Source organism: Sciurus vulgaris, assembly GCF_902686455.1.
Source record: "Sciurus vulgaris genome assembly, chromosome: 12".
NCBI lineage: Eukaryota > Metazoa > Chordata > Mammalia > Rodentia > Sciuridae > Sciurus > Sciurus vulgaris.
This window is the reverse complement of record NC_136473.1, coordinates 53821582-53841177: the sequence shown is the minus strand read 5'-3', so window position 1 is coordinate 53841177 and position 19596 is coordinate 53821582. Positions and strand designations below refer to the sequence as shown.

Genomic DNA, 19596 nt, shown 5'->3' with positions numbered 1-19596 from the left:
TTGATTCTTCTAAAAAATATTCCCTTTAAAACTTTAAACCTAACTTTGCTCATAAATAACTTTTTGGAATGTATTTTTAATTTAACTTATTTTTTGCTCTACATATTTATTAAGCAGATGATATGTCATTTACTAGGCATTATGTTAAGGAGACATGATTTAGAATATTGCATAGTCCCTCTTCCCTATGCTTCTGCCAAGGGCAAAAAAGCTAATATAGCATTTAAATTTGTCATAAAGCAAAATTAGTACATATTGAAAAATACATGTATTTTGGCTGTGAAGTTTTTAAAGTTCTTTATAAACTTTGGAGATGAGTGCTCTGTCTGAAGTGTGTGTAGAAAAGATTTTCTCCCGCTCTATAGGCTCTCTTTTCACATTATTGATCATTTCCTGTGCTAAGAAAAAACTTTTAAGTTTGAATCTATCCCATTTATTGATTCTTGTTTTTATTTCTTATGCTATGGGGGTCTTGTTAAGGAAGTCTGGTCCTAAGCCAATGTGATGGAGATTCGGGCCCACTGTTTCTTCTATTTGGTGAAGGGTCTCAGATCTGATTCCTAGATCCTTTATCTATTTTGAGTTGAGTTTTGTACAGGGTGAGAGATAGGGGTTTAATTGCATTTTACTGCATATGGATTTCCAGTTTTGCCAGCACTGTTTGTTGAAGAGGCTCTCTTTTCTCCATTGTAAGTTTTTGGCACCTTTGTCTAATATTAGATAACTGTACTTATATGGGTATGTCTCCATGTCTTATATCCTGTACCATTGGTCTACCTGTCTATTTTGGTGCCCATACCATGCCGTTTTTGTTACTATTGCTCTGTAGTAGAGTTGAATGTCTGGTATTGTGATACCTCCTGCATTAGTCTTCCTGCCCAGGATTGCTTTGGCTATTCTGGGTCTTTTGTTCTTCCAGATGAATTTCATGATTGCTTTTTTTGTTTCTATGAGAAATGTTACAATTTTAATTGGAATTGTGTTAAATCTATATAACGCCTTTGGAAGCATGGCCATTTTGATAATATTAGTTCTGCCTATCCAAGAACATGGGAGATCTTTCTATCTTCACATGTATTTGAAGTAACTTTTTTATGATTATAAAGTTACCAAACCATGTTCAATGCAGAGAATTTTGAAAAACCAAAAGGTTATTTTAATTTAGTTGAAAAAATATTTTTTGAGACTTGCTTAAAGCCAGTAACTGCTACATGAACAAGATAGATTGTTTCTGCATGTAATGAGAGCATAGTCTTCTGGGGAGTGGGTATTAAATCATTATAAATAATTGTTGAGGTATAAAACAAGATAATACATTAGAGAAGTAACAGTCTCTCAATAAATGGTGTTGGAAAAACTGGATATCCATATGAAGAACTAAACTAGAACCCTCTCACTATATATAAAAATTAACAAAATGGATCAAGGACTTAAATATTAGACATGCAAATTTGACAGTGCATAGGAACAAAACATAGGGGAAACACTTCAGAAAGTTATAATAGGCAAAGACATTTTTAGTTAAAACCCCAAAAGCACAGGAAACAAAAGCAAAAATAGACAAATGGGAGAAAATATATGCATACTCTTCATTTTACAAGAGATTAATATCCCAAATATATAAAGAACTCAACAACAAAAATAATCCAATTAAATGGGCAAATGTCTATCCATAGAAATTTATGAAAAGATGATATACAGATGACTGTCAAGGATATGAAAAAATGCTCAGCATTGTGACTAATCAGAGAAATGCATATTGTATCAAAACCCAGTAAGAATGGCTATTATCAAAAAAACCAGAAATAACAAATGCTGGTGAAGATTTGGAGAAATTTAAGTAAGAGCTGTTATGCAAAACCCTTTGTAGTATACTCAGAAAACTAAAGATGCAGGCTGAGGATAAGACTGAAGACTGAGGTGAAAGATTGCTTGAGGCTACAACTTGGGCAACATAGTGAGACCTCACTTCAAAAAAGAAAATAAGAAAAGAAATTGTAGTGTAAATGCACACAATAGCATATTACTCAGACCATAAAAAAAAAAAAAAGAGAGATCCTGTCATGTACAACAACATGAAAGAATCTAGAGGATATTGTGTTAAGTGATATAATTCAAGCACAGAGGTACAATTGGTCATGTTCTCATTTATGTGTGGAAGCTAAAAAAGTTGATCTCATGGAAGTAAACACTTGAGAGTAGGACTATTTGGGGAGGGACTGGGAATAGAGAATGGTTAGTGATATAGTCTCCCTGTATGTTATTATACCTCATAGATGCAGGGGATCCCAATGATAGCAATAACCTATGCAAACAGTACATAGTAGAAGACTAGGTAATTAGTTCCTACAATAAGCAGAAATAGTAGGATCAGCAGTTTTCCATCAGTGAAAACAGTAAATAATCATAAATTATGTCTGGCATAAAATCAAACAATAGGTGTTGTCTGTGACTTCTACCACATTAATTATTGCTGTAATATTAGTGGTGGGGGCAGATGTTATATAAATCAATTAGTATTAAGAGGTGTTAAGGATAGGGTTGAGTAAGAGTGAAAAAGAAGACAGAGGAGCATAGAAAAGTTTTTGCAGTTTCAAAGGGTTAGTAGAGCAAATGAAGTGGTAACATAGGATGTGTTAGTAATGAGTAGGAAGAAAAAAATAGAAGAAAGAATTTAAGGTCTGAGGATAGAGCTCAGTTGGTAGAGTGCTTGCCTCGCATGCACAAGGCCCTGGGTTCAATCCCAGCACCACAAAAATAAGTAAATAAAAATAAATAAATAAATAAATAAATATAAGGGAAGCGTGAAAGAGAAAACAGAATTTGACGGCTAGCTATAGAAAAAAAAGAGGGGAAGACAAGGGAAATAGAGTAGTGTCAAAGACAATACAAAACAATCAAAATATGCTAACCAAAAACCCTCACCCTCACAGAACAGCATGGAAAAATAACAACCTGAATAAAAGGGCTAGAGGGCTGGAGTTGTGGTTTAGCCAGTAGAGCATTAGCACATGCGAGACATTGGGTTCAATTCTCAGCACCACAAAAAAATAAATAAAATGTGTGTTCAAGTAAAAAAAAAATTTTTTAAAGGCTAGAAATGAGGAGAAACAAATATGTATATGTAAAGATGTTCTTGAATCAGTCAGCACACATTCAAACAAAAAACAGACGCACAAAAAAGTGAAAAATCTTGGTGAAAAGTTAAGGAGTTGTTTCCATTATGGTGGACAAAATAGTGAGTATATGCGTTGATGTTCTGTGTCCAATTGATTTTCTTTTTGTTTCTTCTTGAAGTTTGAACTGAGCGAGGAGTATGCACCTTGGCCTGCAGGGTCCTTCCTTTTTATTGTGTTGCTCACTGAATTTACAGTTGGGGTTTAAGACTTCTCACCTTCCCTTTTGGGGGGATTGGTGTGGGGTGGAATGGGAAGAGCTGTCAGTTCTATTCCCGTGGGTTGGGGGAGCTTGTCTTTGGCCAGTTCTGTCTCTCTCAGATACTGCCCTTTCTGCCAGGGGTCAGTCCTGGAGCCTCCCAAGTAGTGAGCCTGGCAGTGGGACTGGCAGGCCAAACAATGGGTTCTAGGGGTGAGACCTGTCAGGACCAGCTGGAACCTGTGGGGGGTGAACATTTAGATTGTTTCCATGGTTTAAAATCAGCTACACTAAGGTATAATTTACATATGATAAAATGAACTTGATTAACACAATAGAATTAGATGTCTTGACAATTGTAAGCATGTAGCCCCCATCACAGTAATATTGAACACTCTTCCTGCCTCAAAAATTTGGCCATCCCTCTCTATAGTCAGTCTTCCCTGTTCCCTTTCTTTATCCATAAATGGCTGTAGGCAACAATTGAACTGCTTTTCTGACACTAATTGTTTTACCTTTTCTAGAATGTCATAGAAATGAAATTATACAATATATACCCTTTTTTGTTTACTACTTTTGCTTAATATATTTTTTGAGATTATCCATTTTATTGCATTTTTAGTAGCTTTTTATTGCTGAAAATCATTATTTATTATATACCTATGCCATCGTTTGTTAGTTTTTTCCGCTAGAGATGTACACTTGGATTGTTTCCAATCACTGCATGATAGGAATAAGGCTTACATGCATATTTATGTACAAGTTTTCTTTTGAATAAATATTGAGGAATATGATTGTTGTGTTTATGGCAAGCATATGCTTATATTTTAAGAAACTTCAACAAAACTATTTTCCAAAGTAACTTTATCATTTTACATTCCCAATCATCAATGTTTTGAATTATTTAGGTTTTCTTTTTAATGTGGTACTTAGAATTGAACCTAGTGCCTCACACATGCTAGACAAGTGCTCTACCACTGAGCCACAGCCCCAACCCCACCTAAATGCTTTAAATTATGATCATTCCATATCCTCACCAACACTTAGTGTGAGAAGTCTTTTTAATTATAGACAATCTAGTATGTAAAAGTGTATTGTTTTGATTTTATATTGAATTTCTCTAATGACTAATGATAATAAATTTCTTTTCAAATATAGCCATTTGCATAATTTTTGTGACATAACTTCATGTAGTTTGCCTATTTATTAATTGGGCATTTATTTTTCTTATTTAATTATAACAGTTCTTTCTATTGTAGTTACAGGTAGTTGACAAATAATTATATTATAAACAGCTTCTCCTGTACTGTAACTTGCCTTTCATTTTCTTAGTGATATCTTTTAAAAAGGTGATTTTTTTTGTGTTGAAGACCCTTTTATCACTTTTTATCACCTATTGCTTTTACTTTTTTGTGTTCTTTAAGAAGTAGTTATTTATTCTAGATCACAAATATTTTCTCCTACATTTTATTCTTGACTTTTTAGTAGTTCCTACTACATCTGGATCTGTGAACCATTTTAACTTTACGTATGCTTAAACTAAAAGTTGAGGTTTTTTTTTTTTAATTGTTCATGTATGTATTTGGTTATTCCAATACCTTTTGTTGAAAAGACTGTCCTTTGTCCCATTGAATGACCTTGCACCCTGTGGAAAAAATTTGTCCTGCTACAGGAAAATGTAGGCTCAACACTCCCAACGTATTAACACAGGCGCAAGGCTCCTAAAGTGCAAGAAATACATTATCACACTCCTTGGTTTATATCCAAAGGACTTAAAATCAGCATACTACAGTAACACAGCCACATCAATGTTTATAGTAACTCAATTCACAATAGCTAGATTGTGGGACCAACCTAGGTACCCTTCGATAGATGAATGGATAAAGAAACTGTGGTATATATGAATAATGGAATATTATTCAGCAACTTCGATGTGCTCCAACTTCTTAATGTATTGAGTGTTCATACACATGTGTGAATTTTCATCTTATTGGGATTCATTGAGATACTTAGATTTGTGCATTTTTAGCTTTTCTTTAATTTTGTAAAATTTTGGGCATTATTTTGCAAATGCCTCCCTGCCCCCTTTCAGTGCCTTCCATTACCTATTTATTAGGCTCCTTGATACTGTCCATTAGGTCACTGAGGCTTTTTTTTTTTTTTCAGTTCTGATTTACATACTTTATTTTGCTAAGATTTCATGTTCCTTTTGGTGTTTTTTTTTTTTTTTTCTTGTAGTTTCTTACCTGCTTTTAATCCCAATTAGTGAATTTTTTTATATCAGATCTTGTTTGTTTTATCTCTAAAATCTGATTTGTTACTTTCACTTTTCTTTATTCTTTCTGTATGTTCAGATCCTGGTTTAATGTTGTCTGTTAATTCATCATTTCTGTCATTTGTAGGATGTTTACAATGACTGGTTTTTTTCTCTTGGTTGTGGGTCATGTTTTCTTCCATCTTCTCATGTCTAGTAATTGTTGATTTGATTCTAGATCAGTTCTGTTTTGAGGATTTTTAAAAATTTACTTTCACCCCAGTTTATTGAGTTATAATGAACAAATAAAATTATATAGATTTAATGTATGCAGTGTGATGATTTGATACACATATAGTGAAAAGATTACTACCATCAAATTAGTTAACATATCAGTCACCTCAAAGGTGTGCATCTGTGTGTGTGAGAGAGATGAAAATACTTAAAATCTACTTTCAGCAAATTTCAAGTATACAGTACAGTGTTATTAATATGTAGTCATCATGCTGTCTGTTAGATATACTCTTCATAACAACAAGTTTGTTCTTTTTGGTCACCATTTCTCTGTTTCATCAACACTTCCAAGCCCTGATAATAACCATTTTAATCTGTTTCTGTGAGTTGACTTTTTCAGATTCCACATGTAAATAAGATCATACAGCATTTGACTTTCTCTGTCCTGACTCAATCCTTTCAGCACAGTGTTGTCATGGTTCATGCCTATTGTTCACAAATGGTATTATTTTTAATGATGGAATAATATTGCACTGTGTATGTTTGTATACATGCATTTTCCCCATTCATCTGTTGCTGGATGTTTAAGGTACTTCCACCTCTTAGATTCATTTGAATAGCTACCTTCATTTCACTGAGTAATACTACAACAAATATGGGAGTACAGATATCTCTTTGAGATACTGATTTCATTTCCTTCTGATACAAACCCAGAAGTAGAATTGCTGAATCATATGATGGTTCTATTTTTAACTTTTTTTAGGAACCTCCATATTGTTTTCCAAAATTAACAATTTACAACCAGGCACAGTGACCCATGTTTGTAATTCCAGAGACTTGTGAGGCTGACACAAAAGGATCACAAGTTCAAAGCCAGCCTAAGCAACTTAGTGAGACCCTCTCTCAAAATAAAAAAATAAAAAGAATTGGGGATGTAATTCAGTGGTAAAATACACCTGGGTGTTCAGTCCCCAGTACAAAACACACACACACACATACACACACACACACTCACAATATACATACCCACCAAAGCAGTCAAGGGTCCCCTTTCTTCACATCTTTACTGCCTCATATCCTGTTGTTAAGAGTGTGAGTTAATATCTCATTATAGTTTTATATTTATTTGCTTCCTTATTGGTGATCTGTAACACTTTCCATGTAACTATTGGCTTTTTTTTTTCTTTAGTGGAAGTGTCTGTTCAGATTCTTTGTTCATTTTTAAATCAGTTTATTTAGGATTCTTTTTTCTTGTTGAGTTCTGGGAGTTACTTAAATATTTTAGATATCACATATTTTAGATAACTTATCAGTATGTGGTTGGCAGATATTTGCCTCTATTTTGTAAGTTGCCTTTTCATCACACATGCATGGATTTATTTCTGGTTTTTTCAATTCTGTTCCGCTGGTTAGATAATTTGAATTTTGTGTGAATTTCTCAATTTCACGTCTTCCTTAAAAGAGTGTTAGACATTGGTTTAATTTCTTATTTGAAAATGTGATTGATATTTTCCAATCTGGTTTGTTTGACTTTTATTATATGGTTAGCTTTTTTATTCTCTTTCCAGATAACTGAGTGTTTGATAGTGTATGCATGTGTGTGTGTGTGTCTGTCTGTCTATCCATCTTGCTCTCTCTATGATTGCTTAGAAACTGAATATCTCTTAGCTGTGTGCATGCTCTAGGAATTATTAGATATATAGTTCCCTAGTTCTTCTCTACAGTACATTGCTTAGTATTCAGTGACCGACTTAACCATGTAGATTCTGTATAGCTTCCTGCTCACTGGTGTTCTGTCCTGCAAATGCCATCCACTTCGCCTTCCTCAGAATCTGATCTTTTTCTCTTCAGCATTGAAACCTCAGAATTATGCTTGGGATTTTCCTTCCTCAATAGTGTTCCAGAAAGTTTCCTCAGATAGAAGTAGGGCAGTTTGTACGGCACAATAGTCCTGAGAGCATTAATATATTGCACCATAGATCTTCAGTTTCTGTAATATCTTGGCTTTTTTTCCTGAAGGAATCATGTACCTTTCTTTTTTCTAACCTTTAATTCACATTCTCTTCTCAGCCCACTGAAATATGACATGTCTTCTCTGAAGGGTAACTGATGGCCTAATGCCTAAATCTAACTCTTCCTGAAACCTTCTTTTCCCTTCTTCAGATAGTGTATTCTTGCTTCCTTTGTATTTTTTTTTTTTTTTTTTTTTAGTATTCCATCTCAATATCCTATTTTTCTTCCTTTTCCTGTCCTTATATATAGCAGTAGCCTAAGATCCTGCCTTTAACTCCTTTTTCAAATTTTACTGAATTCCTGGGCTATACTCTGCTTCTTTGGTTTGACCAATTTCCTGTATATAAATTACTCCCATACGTACTTCTGCAACCTTGGGACCTATAGTTCAAAAACTTGTATCAAATGCTTCTTTGAATTTCAGCAGGTCAAAATAAAACTCATTGCTACTATTTCTATTTCCATTCTTTTCCTCTATATTGTTGACAGCAGCATCTACTCATTCAGTTATAGGAAAACTACAGTTTTTTATCTGTCTCTTAGCCCAAATAGATATAAGCTAGATCCCTCTGAAATACTTACTCTCCTTAAATCTATGTTATCACTGTAGCTAATGTCCCTCAGAAGCTCTCATCCAGCTCAATTGTAACTTCTGATGTTCCCACTCTTTTTTTTTTCTGTGTGGTACTGGGGATTGAACCCAGGGCCTTGTACTTGACAGGCAAGCATACTACCTACTGAGCTTTATCCCCAGCCCATTCCCATTCTTTAATATGTTCTCTTTTATAATAATTACTATATTTTTAGTAGAATAGTTTTTATATATGCTTGTTTTCAGCAGATTGTGATGCCTGTGTGGATTGGTACCATTTCTACTCTTTGTATTTGCAGATTTACACAACAGCTAATATTAAAAGGTGATCAATAACATTTATCGTTTTATAAATTATAAAACTGAGAATATAGTCTCTTTTGTTCTTCAGTTTCTATCACAGTTGTCGTTTTCTTTTTTTTATTAAAAATCATAAATTTACATAGGGCAATGTTGTTTGATTCATTGTTATTTTTTTTGTCCCTTTCCCCCCACCCCTCCCACCCCTCTTTTCCCTCTATACAGTCCTTCCGTCCTCCATTCTTACCACCCTCCTTATCCCTAACCCTAAACCTAACCCTAACCCTAATGCTGACCCCTCCTACACCCCATTATATGTCCTTATCCGCTTATCAGCGAGATCATTCGTCTTTTAGTTTTTTGAGATTGGCTTATCTCACTTACCATGATATTCTCCAATTTCATCCATTTGCCTGCAAATGCCATAACTTTACCATTCTTCATGGCAGAGTAATATTCCGTTGCACATATATGCCACAGTTTCTTTATCCATTAATCAACTGAAGGGCATCTAGGTTGATTCCACAATCTGGCTATGGTGAATTGAGCAGCTATGAACATTGATGTGGCTGTATCTCTGTAGTATGCTGATTTTAAGTCCTTTGGATATAGGCCAAGGAGTGGGATAGCTGGGTCAAATGGTGGTTCCACTCCAAGCTTTCTGAGGAATCTCCATACTGCTTTCTAGAGTGGCTGCACTAATTTGCAGCCCCACCAGCAATGTATGAGTGTACCTTTTTCCCCACATCCTCGCCGACACCTATTGTTGCTTGTGTTCTTGATAATCGCCATTCTAATTGGGGTGAGATGAAATCTTAGGGTAGTTTTGATTTGCATTTCTCTTATTACTAGAGATGTTGAACATTTTTTCATATATCTGTTGATTGCTTGTACATCTTCTTCTGTGAAGTGTCTGTTCATTTCCTTAGCCCATTTGTTGATTGGATTATTTGTATTCTTGGTGTAGAGTTTTTTGAGTTCTTTATAGATTCTGGAAATTAGTGCTCTATCTGAAGTATGAGTGGCAAAGATATTCTCCCACTCTGTAGGCTCTCTCTTCACATTACTGATAGTTTCCTTTGCTGAGAGAAAGCTTTTTAGTTTGAATCTATCCCAGTTGTTGATTCTTGCTTTTATTTCTTGTGCTATGGGGTCCTGTTAAGGAAGTCTGATCTTAAGCCAACAAGTTGAAAATTTGGACCTACATTTTCTTCTATAAGATGGCAGGGTCTCTGGTCTGATTCTGAGGTCCTTGATCTATTTTGAGTTGAGTTTTGTGCAGGATGAGAGATAGGGGTTTAATTTCTTTCTGTTGCATATGATTTTCCAGTTTTCCCAGCACCATTTGTTGAAGAGGCTATCTTTTCTCCATTGCATATTTTTGGCCCCTTTGTCTCGTATGAGAAAACTGTATTTATTTGGGTTTGTGTCCGTGTCCTCTATTCTGTACCATTGATCTACCTGTCTATTTTGGTACCAATACCATGCTGTTTTTGTTACTATTGCTTTGTAATAGAGTTGAAGATCTGGTATTGCGATATCCCCTGCTTCGCTCTTTCTACTGAGGATTGCTTTAGCTATTCTGGGTTTCTTATTCTTCCAGATGAATTTCATAATTGCTTGCTCTATTTCTGTAAGGTACATCATTGGGATTATAATTGGAATTGCATTGAATCTGTATAGCACTTTAGGTAGTATGGCCATTTTGACAATATTAATTCTGCCTATCCAAGAACATGGAAGATCGTTCCATCTTCTAAGGTTTTCTTTAATTCCTTTCTTTAGTGTTCTGTAGTTCTCATTGTAGAGGTCTTTCACCTCTTTTGTGAGATTGATTCCCAAGTATTTTATTTTTTTTGATGCTATTGTGAATGGGATAGTTTTCCTAATTTCTCTTTCTGAAGATTCATCACTTATGTATAAAAATGCATTGGATTTATGAGCATTGATCTTGTCACCTGCTACTTTACTGAATTCACTTATGAGTTCTAAGAGTTTTCTGGTGGAATTTCCAGGTTTCTCTAAATACATAATCATGTCATCAGCAAACAGGGATAGTTTGAGTTCTTCTTTTCCAATTTGTATCCCTTTAATTTCTTTGGTTTGTCTAATTGCTCTGGCTAGAGTCTCAAGGACGATGTTGAATAGAAGTGGTGAAAGAGGGCATCCCTGCCTTGTTCCAGCGTTTAGGGGGAATGCTTTCAGTTTTTCACCATTTAGAACGATATTGGCCATGGGCTTAGCGTAGGTGGCCTTTACCATGTTAAGGAATGTTCCCACTATCCCTATTTTTTCTAGTGTTTTGAGCATGAAGGGGTGCTGTATTTTATCAAATGCTTTTTCTGCATCTATTGAAATAATCATGTGATTCTTAACTTTAAGTCTATTGATATGGTGAATGACATTTATTGATTTCCGGATGTTGAACCAACCTTGCATCCCTGGGCTAAAGCCCACTTGATCGTGGTGCACTATCTTTTTAAAATATTTTTGTATGCAATTTGCTAAAATTTTGTTGAGAATTTTTGCATCAATGTTCATTAAGGATATTGGTCTGAAATTTTCTTTCCTCGATGTGTCTCTGTCTGGTTTAGGTATCAGGGTTATATTGGCTTCATAGAATAAATTTTGGAGGTTTCCCTTCTCTTCTATTTTATGGAATACTTTGAGAAGTATTGGAATGAGCTCTTCTTTAAAGGTTTTGTAGAACTGGGCTGAGAACCCATCTGGTCCCGGACTTTTCTTTGTTGGTAGGCTTTTGATGACCTCTTGTATTTCATTGCTTGAAATTGATTTATTTAAGTTGTGTATGTCCTCCTCGTTCAGTTTAGGTAATTCATAAGTCTCTAGAAACTTGTTGATGTCTTCGAGGTTTTCTGTTTTGTTGGAGTATAGATTTTCAAATTAGCTTCTAATTATGTTTTGTATTTCCATCCTGTCTGTTGTGATATTTCCTTGTTCATTCCGAATTTTAGTAATTTGAGTTTTCTCCCTCTTTCTCTTTGTTAGTGTGGCTAAGGGTTTATCAATTTTGTTTATTTTTTCAAAGAACCAACTATTTATTTTGTCAATTTTTCCGATTGTTTCTTTTGTTTCAATTTCGTTGATTTGGGCTCTGATTTTAACTATTTCCTGTCTTCTACTACTTTTGGTGTTGGTCTGCTCTTTTTCTAGGACTTTGAGCTGTAGTGTTAAGACGTTTATTTGTTGATTTCTACTTCTTTTGTTGAATGCGCCCTATGAAATAAATCTTCCTCTAAGTACTCCTTTCATAGTGTCTCAGAGATTTTGATATGATGTGTCTTTGTTCTCGTTTACTTCTAAGAATTTTTAAATTTCCCTCCTAATGTCTTCTGTTATCCATTCATCATATAATAGTGTATTATTTAATCTCCAAGTATTGGAGAAGTTTTTGTTTTTTATTCTGTCATTTATTTCTAATTTCAATCCATTATGATCTGATAGAGTACAAGGTAGTATCTCTGTCTTCTTGTATTTGCTAACAGTAGCTTTGTGGCATAAAACATGGTCTATTTTAGAGAAGGATCCATGTGCTGCTGAGAAGAAAGTATATTCGTTCTTTGTTGGATGGTATATTCTGTATAAGTTGGGTAAGTCTAAATTGTTGATTGTGTTATTCAGATCTATGATTTCTTTATTCAATTTTTGTTTGGACGATCTATCCAGCAGTGAGAAAGGTGTGGTAAAATCACCTAGTATAATTGTGTTGTAGTCTATTTGATTTCTGGAATTGAGAAGGATTTGTTTGATGTACATGGATGAGCCATTGTTCGGGGCATAGATATTTATGATTGTTATGTCTTGCTGATTTATGCTTCCCTTAAGCAGTGTGTAATATCCTTCTTTATCCCTTCTGACTAGTTTTGGCTTGAAGTCCACATTATCTGAAATAAGGATGAATACTCCACCTTTTCTGCTGTGTCCGTGTGCTTGGTATGTTTTTCCCATCCTTTCACCTTTAGTCTATGGGTATCTCTTTCTATGAGATGAGTCTCTTGCAGGCAGCATTTTGTTGGATTTTTCTTTTTAATCCAATCTTCCAGTCTATGTCTTTTGATTGATGAGTTCAGGCCATTAACATTCAGGTTTATTATTGTGATGTGATTTGTATTCCCAGTCATTTGACTCATTTTTGTTTTTTTGACATGATTTGGTTTCTCCTTTATTTGGCTATTCCTTTAGGCTAGTTCCTCCTGTTGCTGATTTGCATCATTGTTTTTCATCTCTTCCTCATGGAATATTTTGCTGAGAATGTTCTGTAATGCCAGCTTTCTTTTTGTAAATTCTTTTAGATTTTGTTTATCATGGAAGGATCTTATTTTATCGTCAAATCTGAAAGTAAGTTTTGCTGGGTATAAGATTCTTGGTTGGCATCCGTTTTCTTTCAGGGCTTGGTAAATGTTGTTCCAGGCCCTTCTAGCTTTTAGGGTCTGGATTGAAAACTCTGCAGATATTCTTATTGGTTTCCCCCTGAATGTAATTTGATTTTTTTCTCTCACAGCCTTTAAAATTCTGTCTTTATTTTGTATGTTAGGTATTTTCATAATAATATGCCTTGGTGTAGGTCTGTTGTAATTTTGTATATTTGGAGTCCTATAAGCCTCTTGTACTCGGTTTTCCATTTCATTCTTCACATTTGGGAAATTTTCTGATATTATTTCATTGAATAGGTTGTTCATTCCTTTGGTTTGTTTCTCTAAGCCTTCCTCAATCCCAATAATTCTTAAATTTGCCCTTTTCATGATATCCCATAATTCTTGTAGATTCTGTTCATGATTTCTTACCATCTTTCCTGTTTTATCAACTTTGTTTTCAAGATTAAATATTTTGTCTTCAGTATCTGAGGTTCTGTCTTCCAGGTGTTCCATCCTATTTGTTATGCTTTCTATGGAGTTTTTAACTTGGTTTATTGTTTCCTTCATTTCAAGGATTTCTGTTTGTTTTTTTTTTTTTTCCAGTGTCTCTAACTCTTTATTGAAATGATCTCTTGCTTCCCATATTTGCTCTTTTAACTGTTGATTGGTGCAATCATTTAATGCCTGCATTTGCTCTTTCATCTCCTCCTTCAATGCTTGCATTTGCTCTTTCATCTCCTCGTTTGCTTTCCTGATTGTTTTAATTATGTACATTCTGAACTCCTTTTCTGACATATCTTCTGCTGTGCTGTCATTGAGTTTTATTGATATAGTATCTTGGTTTGTTTGGGACATTTTCTTCCCTTGTTTTCTCCTACTGGTCAAATGTCAGTGGGACACTATGATATTGCAGATTTCCTCTATTCGCTTATAGTGTCCCTGTAGATTTCCAGTGTATCACCTCCCAGCCTTCAGTAGCCTGAAGTCTTGGAGTAACTTGATAATGCAGTGCTTCCGAAGAAAGCTGCCCCTAGCCCGCTACTGGTTCCATGGCTTGGAGCTGGCTCTGTATAGAAAGGCTCTCACTGGGGGGCCTGCTCCGAGAAGCTGGCCGTGTGGGAGGGAGCCCACCGCTGGAGTGCCCAGGGCTGCCTGGAGAAGTCTCTAGCTGCCCTGCCCTACTCTAATAAGCCGCCTGAATCCGGGCCTGCCGCCCGGGCCGAGCTTCACCACTTGGTAGAGACTCACCCTGTGGTTCTATTTTAGTCCGAGTCTCCCTTTCTTGAATCCTGGGTTCTGGAGCGACTGTAGATGCAGTCACCCTCTAGTCGGCCATCTTGGATTGCCCCGTGGAAAAAGCCTGCGGCTGGAATGGGGCAGGGCCGCCTGGAGAGGTCTCTGGCTGCCCTGCCCTGGTCCCAGAGGCTGCTTGCGGGTCGGAAATCTCCGTTGGCTTGGGGACTTGTGGCTGGCTCTGTGTAGAAAGGCTCTCACTGGGCGGTCTGCTCCGAGAAGCTAGCCTGGAAAGGCACTTTCCACCGGAGGGAGCCGGGCTGCTTGGGGAAGTCCCTGGCTGCCCTGTCCTGGTCTCTGAGGCAGCGTGTGGGCAGGCCAGAGCTTGCCGCACGCTGGATCAGGGACTTGCAGCTGGTTGTGTGCAGAAAGGCTTTCACTGGGGGGCCTGCTCCGAGAAGCTGGAGTATCTGGCCCTGTGGGAGGAGCCCACCACCCTAGTGCTCAGGGCTGCCTGGGGGAGACTTTAGCTGCCCGGCCCTACTCTAATAGCTGCCGGAATCCGGGCCTGTCACCCAGGCTGAGCTTCACCGTGTGGGGGAGACTCACCCCATGGTTCTATTTTAGTCCGAGTCTCTCAGTGCCTCCCCTTCTTGAATCCTAGGTTCTGGAGCAACTGGAGATGCAGTCACCGTCTAGTCTGCCATCTTGGATCGCCCCGTTGTAAAATCCTGGGGGCCGGAGTGGGGCAGGGCCGCTTGGAGAGATCTCTGGCTGCCCTGCTCTGGTCCCAGAGGCTGCTTGCCAGTCGGAGATCTCCGCTGGCTTGGCTCTGTGTAGAAAGGCTCTCACTGGCACAGTTGTCGTTTTCAAATGCAAATGATTTAAGTTCAAAACCTTTTGATACTTCTAATTTAAAGAATAAAATTTACACTTATTTCACAGCAGTCAAGATCCTAAATAATCTGTCTTCATCTTTTTATTGTTGAAGTTATATCTTTACCCTGAATATATATTATTCTTCAGCTCTATTTATTCCCTGCATGTATTTTGCTTCCTGCATATATATTGTTCTCTGCTTGTATACCTGACATTGGTGGGATTTTGTTCATTTTAAAATTTATAATTTTCTATAAACATTATTTACCTATTGTGTGTAAGTACCATGCTAGGGTATGTTAAAAGTACAAAGATAGATAAATCTTGAGTAGTAGCATTTTTAAGTCTTTCTTTACATTTCATTTACTTTAATCTGTGATATCTCCACAGAATTTCTCAGCATAGATTAAATACCTTGCCTCCAAAATTTTGTCAATATATTTTTTAACATATATTTTTTTGTTGTCAATGGATCTTTTATTTTTATTTATTTATATGGGGAACCCAGGGCCTCACACATGCCAGGCAAGCACTCTACCTTTAGCTGAAACTCCAGCTCCAAAGCTTTGTTAATATTTTAATCACGAAATTTATCACAACCTTCTAGTTTATATCTATGCATGCAGATCCTTCATTGGGTTCAAATTCATTAGTGGCAGGAATTTTGTGTGCTTTTTAAATTACTTTATCAAGGTATGAATCATGTACAAAAATAGTACATACTTCTTTTCTACAACTTAAATTTGGAAATTAGTATGCCCTTGGTAAGACTGTAACCACAGTCAGTGCTGAAAACATAAGAAAATGTCTTCACCATCTTTGATTCCCCTCTTCTTCCCTTCCCCTGCCTGGCACAGTGATTTAAAAATACTTGATGGTTGATAAATGAATACTGAATTTAAAAGGTGGTTCAAAGCCATAATGGAAGTTGAGAAGGATGAGCCAGACAGTAGAAGAGAAATCAGGACAATTGCATTAACCAAAGCCAGAAAACATGTTGCAAGAATGAGAAAGGACAGTAAGTGATGTCCTGTACTCCCAAAGAGCAAGACGGAGTATAGACTGTGAATAGGTCATTGGATTAGACAATTAAGCAGTTTTGGTTATCTTAAGAAGAATAAGTTCCATAAAGTAGCAAGGGTAGACATCAGATGGCAGTGGATTGAGAAATAAATAGAATTCTTCCCCTTTCATATAAGTTTTTAGCTCATATTTTTATAGAAATTGGCTGGCAGACAAATTGAAGATATATGATCCAAATAAAGATCTAGAATCCTGAATATATTACATTAATTTAGGGAGGAACTGTAGCTCTTTAGTAAAGTAGACAAATGGTTAGACTTGATATTCTTTTTAGAAAATTTAGAATTCTAATCAGTATCTTTATCCCATTAAAAAAAACTACTATAACTTTATTTAGAGATCATAGGACTTTCTTTGTCTAAGATAGTGATGTTCTGTATAAAGCATGGCAAGCATTATTTAAACTTGGAAAATATTCAGAATGGTTTTATTGATGATTCATGCTTCTTTGTACTCCCTGTTCTTGTTTGGATAGTAGTAAAGCATTAATAATATGTATCTGCCTATATGAGATAAATGAATTTTTAACAATATCCCTAAGCAATTATATAAATTGGCTTCACTTTTGGCAATCATTCAATCATTTGTAAGATACGTTTAACATTTCTGTAATCAGAAAGTAGTACATAGGGGCTGGGGGATATGCACAAGGCCCTGAGTTCAATCCCCAGTACCACAAAAAAATTTAAAAAGTACATAGTATGTCATAGTTTTGATTGATATCATTTTTTCTTCGGTATCATACAACATGATGATATAACCTCAGTTAATGTAAACATGATAAATAAAATATGACAATATAGTAGGGAGCATTCAAGTTTAGGTAATACCTGCCAAATACTTCAGTTTTTTCAAATTTTATTTACTTTTATTTTTACAGATTGCATTTTGATTCATTGTACACGCATGGGGTACAACTTTTCGTTTCTGTGGTTGTACATGATGTAGATTCATACCATTCATTTAATCATACATATACATAGGGTATGTTGCAGATACTTTAGTTTTAATATAATTAATATTGTTTCAGTCTTTGAAAAAAAATTTTGGGCAATTGATGATGTATTTTTTCTCTCCTTCTCCCTCTCTCCCTCTCTCTCTCTCTCTCTCTCTCTCTCTCTCTCTCTCTCTCTCTCTCTCTGTCTCTCTCTCTCTCTCTCTCTCTTTCTCTCTCTCTCTCTCTCTGTCTCTCTCTCTCCCCTTCCCTCCTTCCCTCACCCCCTGGGCCAGTGAGTCAGGCACAAAGTTTATCTTAAAATGGTTATAGAACCAGCCTTGGTGGCACATGCCTGTAATCCCAGCTACTCCGGAGGCTGAGGCAGGAGGATCTTAAGTTCTAGGTCAGCCTGGGCAACTTAATGAAATCATCTCAAAATGAAATTTTAAAATAAATTTAAAGGGCTAGGGGTGTAGCTCTAGTGTTAGAACTTGCGGAACATATGCAGAGCCCTCAGTTCAGTTCCCTGTATGATCCAAAACAGACAAAAACCATAATAGAATGTTTGGTCAGGTTTGGGTGAGAAAAGAGAAGGACGCTTTAGGCCAACTGGTTTTTGTTACTAGAGCTTATGATTTGCTGTCAATGGAACAAATCTTTGTTGATTGTAATTCTTACCAATATCATAGAAGAATTAGAAGTCAGTGATCATGAGAAGGCATAATTTCTGATCTTGAAGACTAGGGTACAGTGACTTCTGTATTTTTCCGTAATCACAGCCATGTGTTGACAGGATACATGTATTGACATTGCTTTGACAGGATACCTGGATATATACTCAGCACTGTAAATAATCTTTCCTTCTCCTTGGCATATTAAGAAAATTTAAAATATATAACAAAGATTGATATTCATAGTTCCTAAAACCTTCTCCTTCTTCATACATATTGTTGAACTGAGAGATGAGATTTACATTCTTAAATGAAGTGCTGTCCTAAATGGAAAGCACTGAGTGCTTATTTACAGCACCCAATAGACATTTGTTGACTGTTGAATGGTTTGTCTTTTAAATGGTTAACTAGGAAATGAATGGGCTTATAGTTTTAAGTAATCATGTTGAGAAAAGATTGGCTCATTATTGAGAATCATTGTAAACAAAAGGAATGTACATTGAGTACTGTAATAAGAATAATGAAAACTTCTCAGTCCATTTTGGGTATTATTAAAATGAATTAAAAACTTAGTGCCTTAAAGTTTCTCACCACAGAAAATATTGATTCAAACTTTGAAAGTTATTTCTAGAGATAAGATGAATCAATAGTTGGAGAACTTGTCAAGTTCGTATAAATCAGTTTTAGAAAATTGGCCCTTTTAAATCAAATATAAATAAAATAAACAAAAATACCACATCTATACTCGTGTGCATTTATTTGAATAATGTCTCAATACCTAGTCCTTAGAAGAGTGAAGAAACAGTATAGTGATGAGCAAATGCAATCTAGTGATACAAACTTTTTCCTCTGGTAACTGAAGGTTAAATGGGTAGCAAGCAGAATGCCTTAAACAAGATTGGTATATTGATTAAAACGCTGATTTAACAGCTCGCAGTTTCCCCCTTGGAAACCTGGAAAAGATAAGCCAGCTGCTGTCTAAGAGTGCTCAGTGTCCACTGAGAGTACACTATCTATCATCACAATATGGTGATGAGAGGTGTTTTATGTTTGTGTTAATTTCCCCCACTAAATCAGTAATTATTACAATCCTGTCCCTGCTGTTTACCCTGCAGCTGTTTTTCCATTTGTCGAGAGAGCGGGTGTTCTCTGAGGACCGCACACGTTTCTATGGTGCAGAAATTGTCTCTGCTTTGGACTATCTACATTCCGGGAAGATTGTGTACCGTGATCTCAAGGTAAAAAAAAAAAGTAATCAAAATTTGTTTCTCAAAGACTGTAGGGACAAACAAAGTAATTATAAAGTTACATCATTTTAGAAAAGCAAATTTAGTTGGGAAAAAAGCAATTTTTAGAAATATAATTTACTACATTTGACAGGAAATCTCAGTCACAAGTGTGTATGATATTGCTTTATGTCTGAGTGCAAAATAATTTGTGTGACTAATCAATTATGATCTATTAATAATGTTCTTATCAATGTTATAATTAGAGAAATGTTAAAAACTCAAGTCAAAGTCAAATAACTTTACAAGTGACATTGTGAATTGTTTCATTATTTATTCATGAAAAAACTTTTATAATAAGAATATTAGAAGGAAAACAGGAAAACTTTTATTATAGCTTTAGTATTGACTTTTTGGTGGGTT

At 35.8% G+C, this 19596-nt stretch overlaps 1 protein-coding gene across 3 annotated transcripts in view; it reads left to right on the top strand.

Annotated features, from left to right (window-relative positions):
* AKT3 (AKT serine/threonine kinase 3) overlaps positions 1-19596 on the top strand; it is a 311937-nt gene that overhangs the window by 219398 nt on the left and 72943 nt on the right. For all 3 annotated transcript variants that reach the window (XM_079106138.1, XM_079106137.1, XM_079106139.1), the window contains one exon: positions 19063-19185. In XM_079106138.1, the coding sequence (XP_078962264.1) occupies positions 19063-19185 (123 nt within the window). The remainder of the gene's footprint in view (positions 1-19062; positions 19186-19596) is intronic.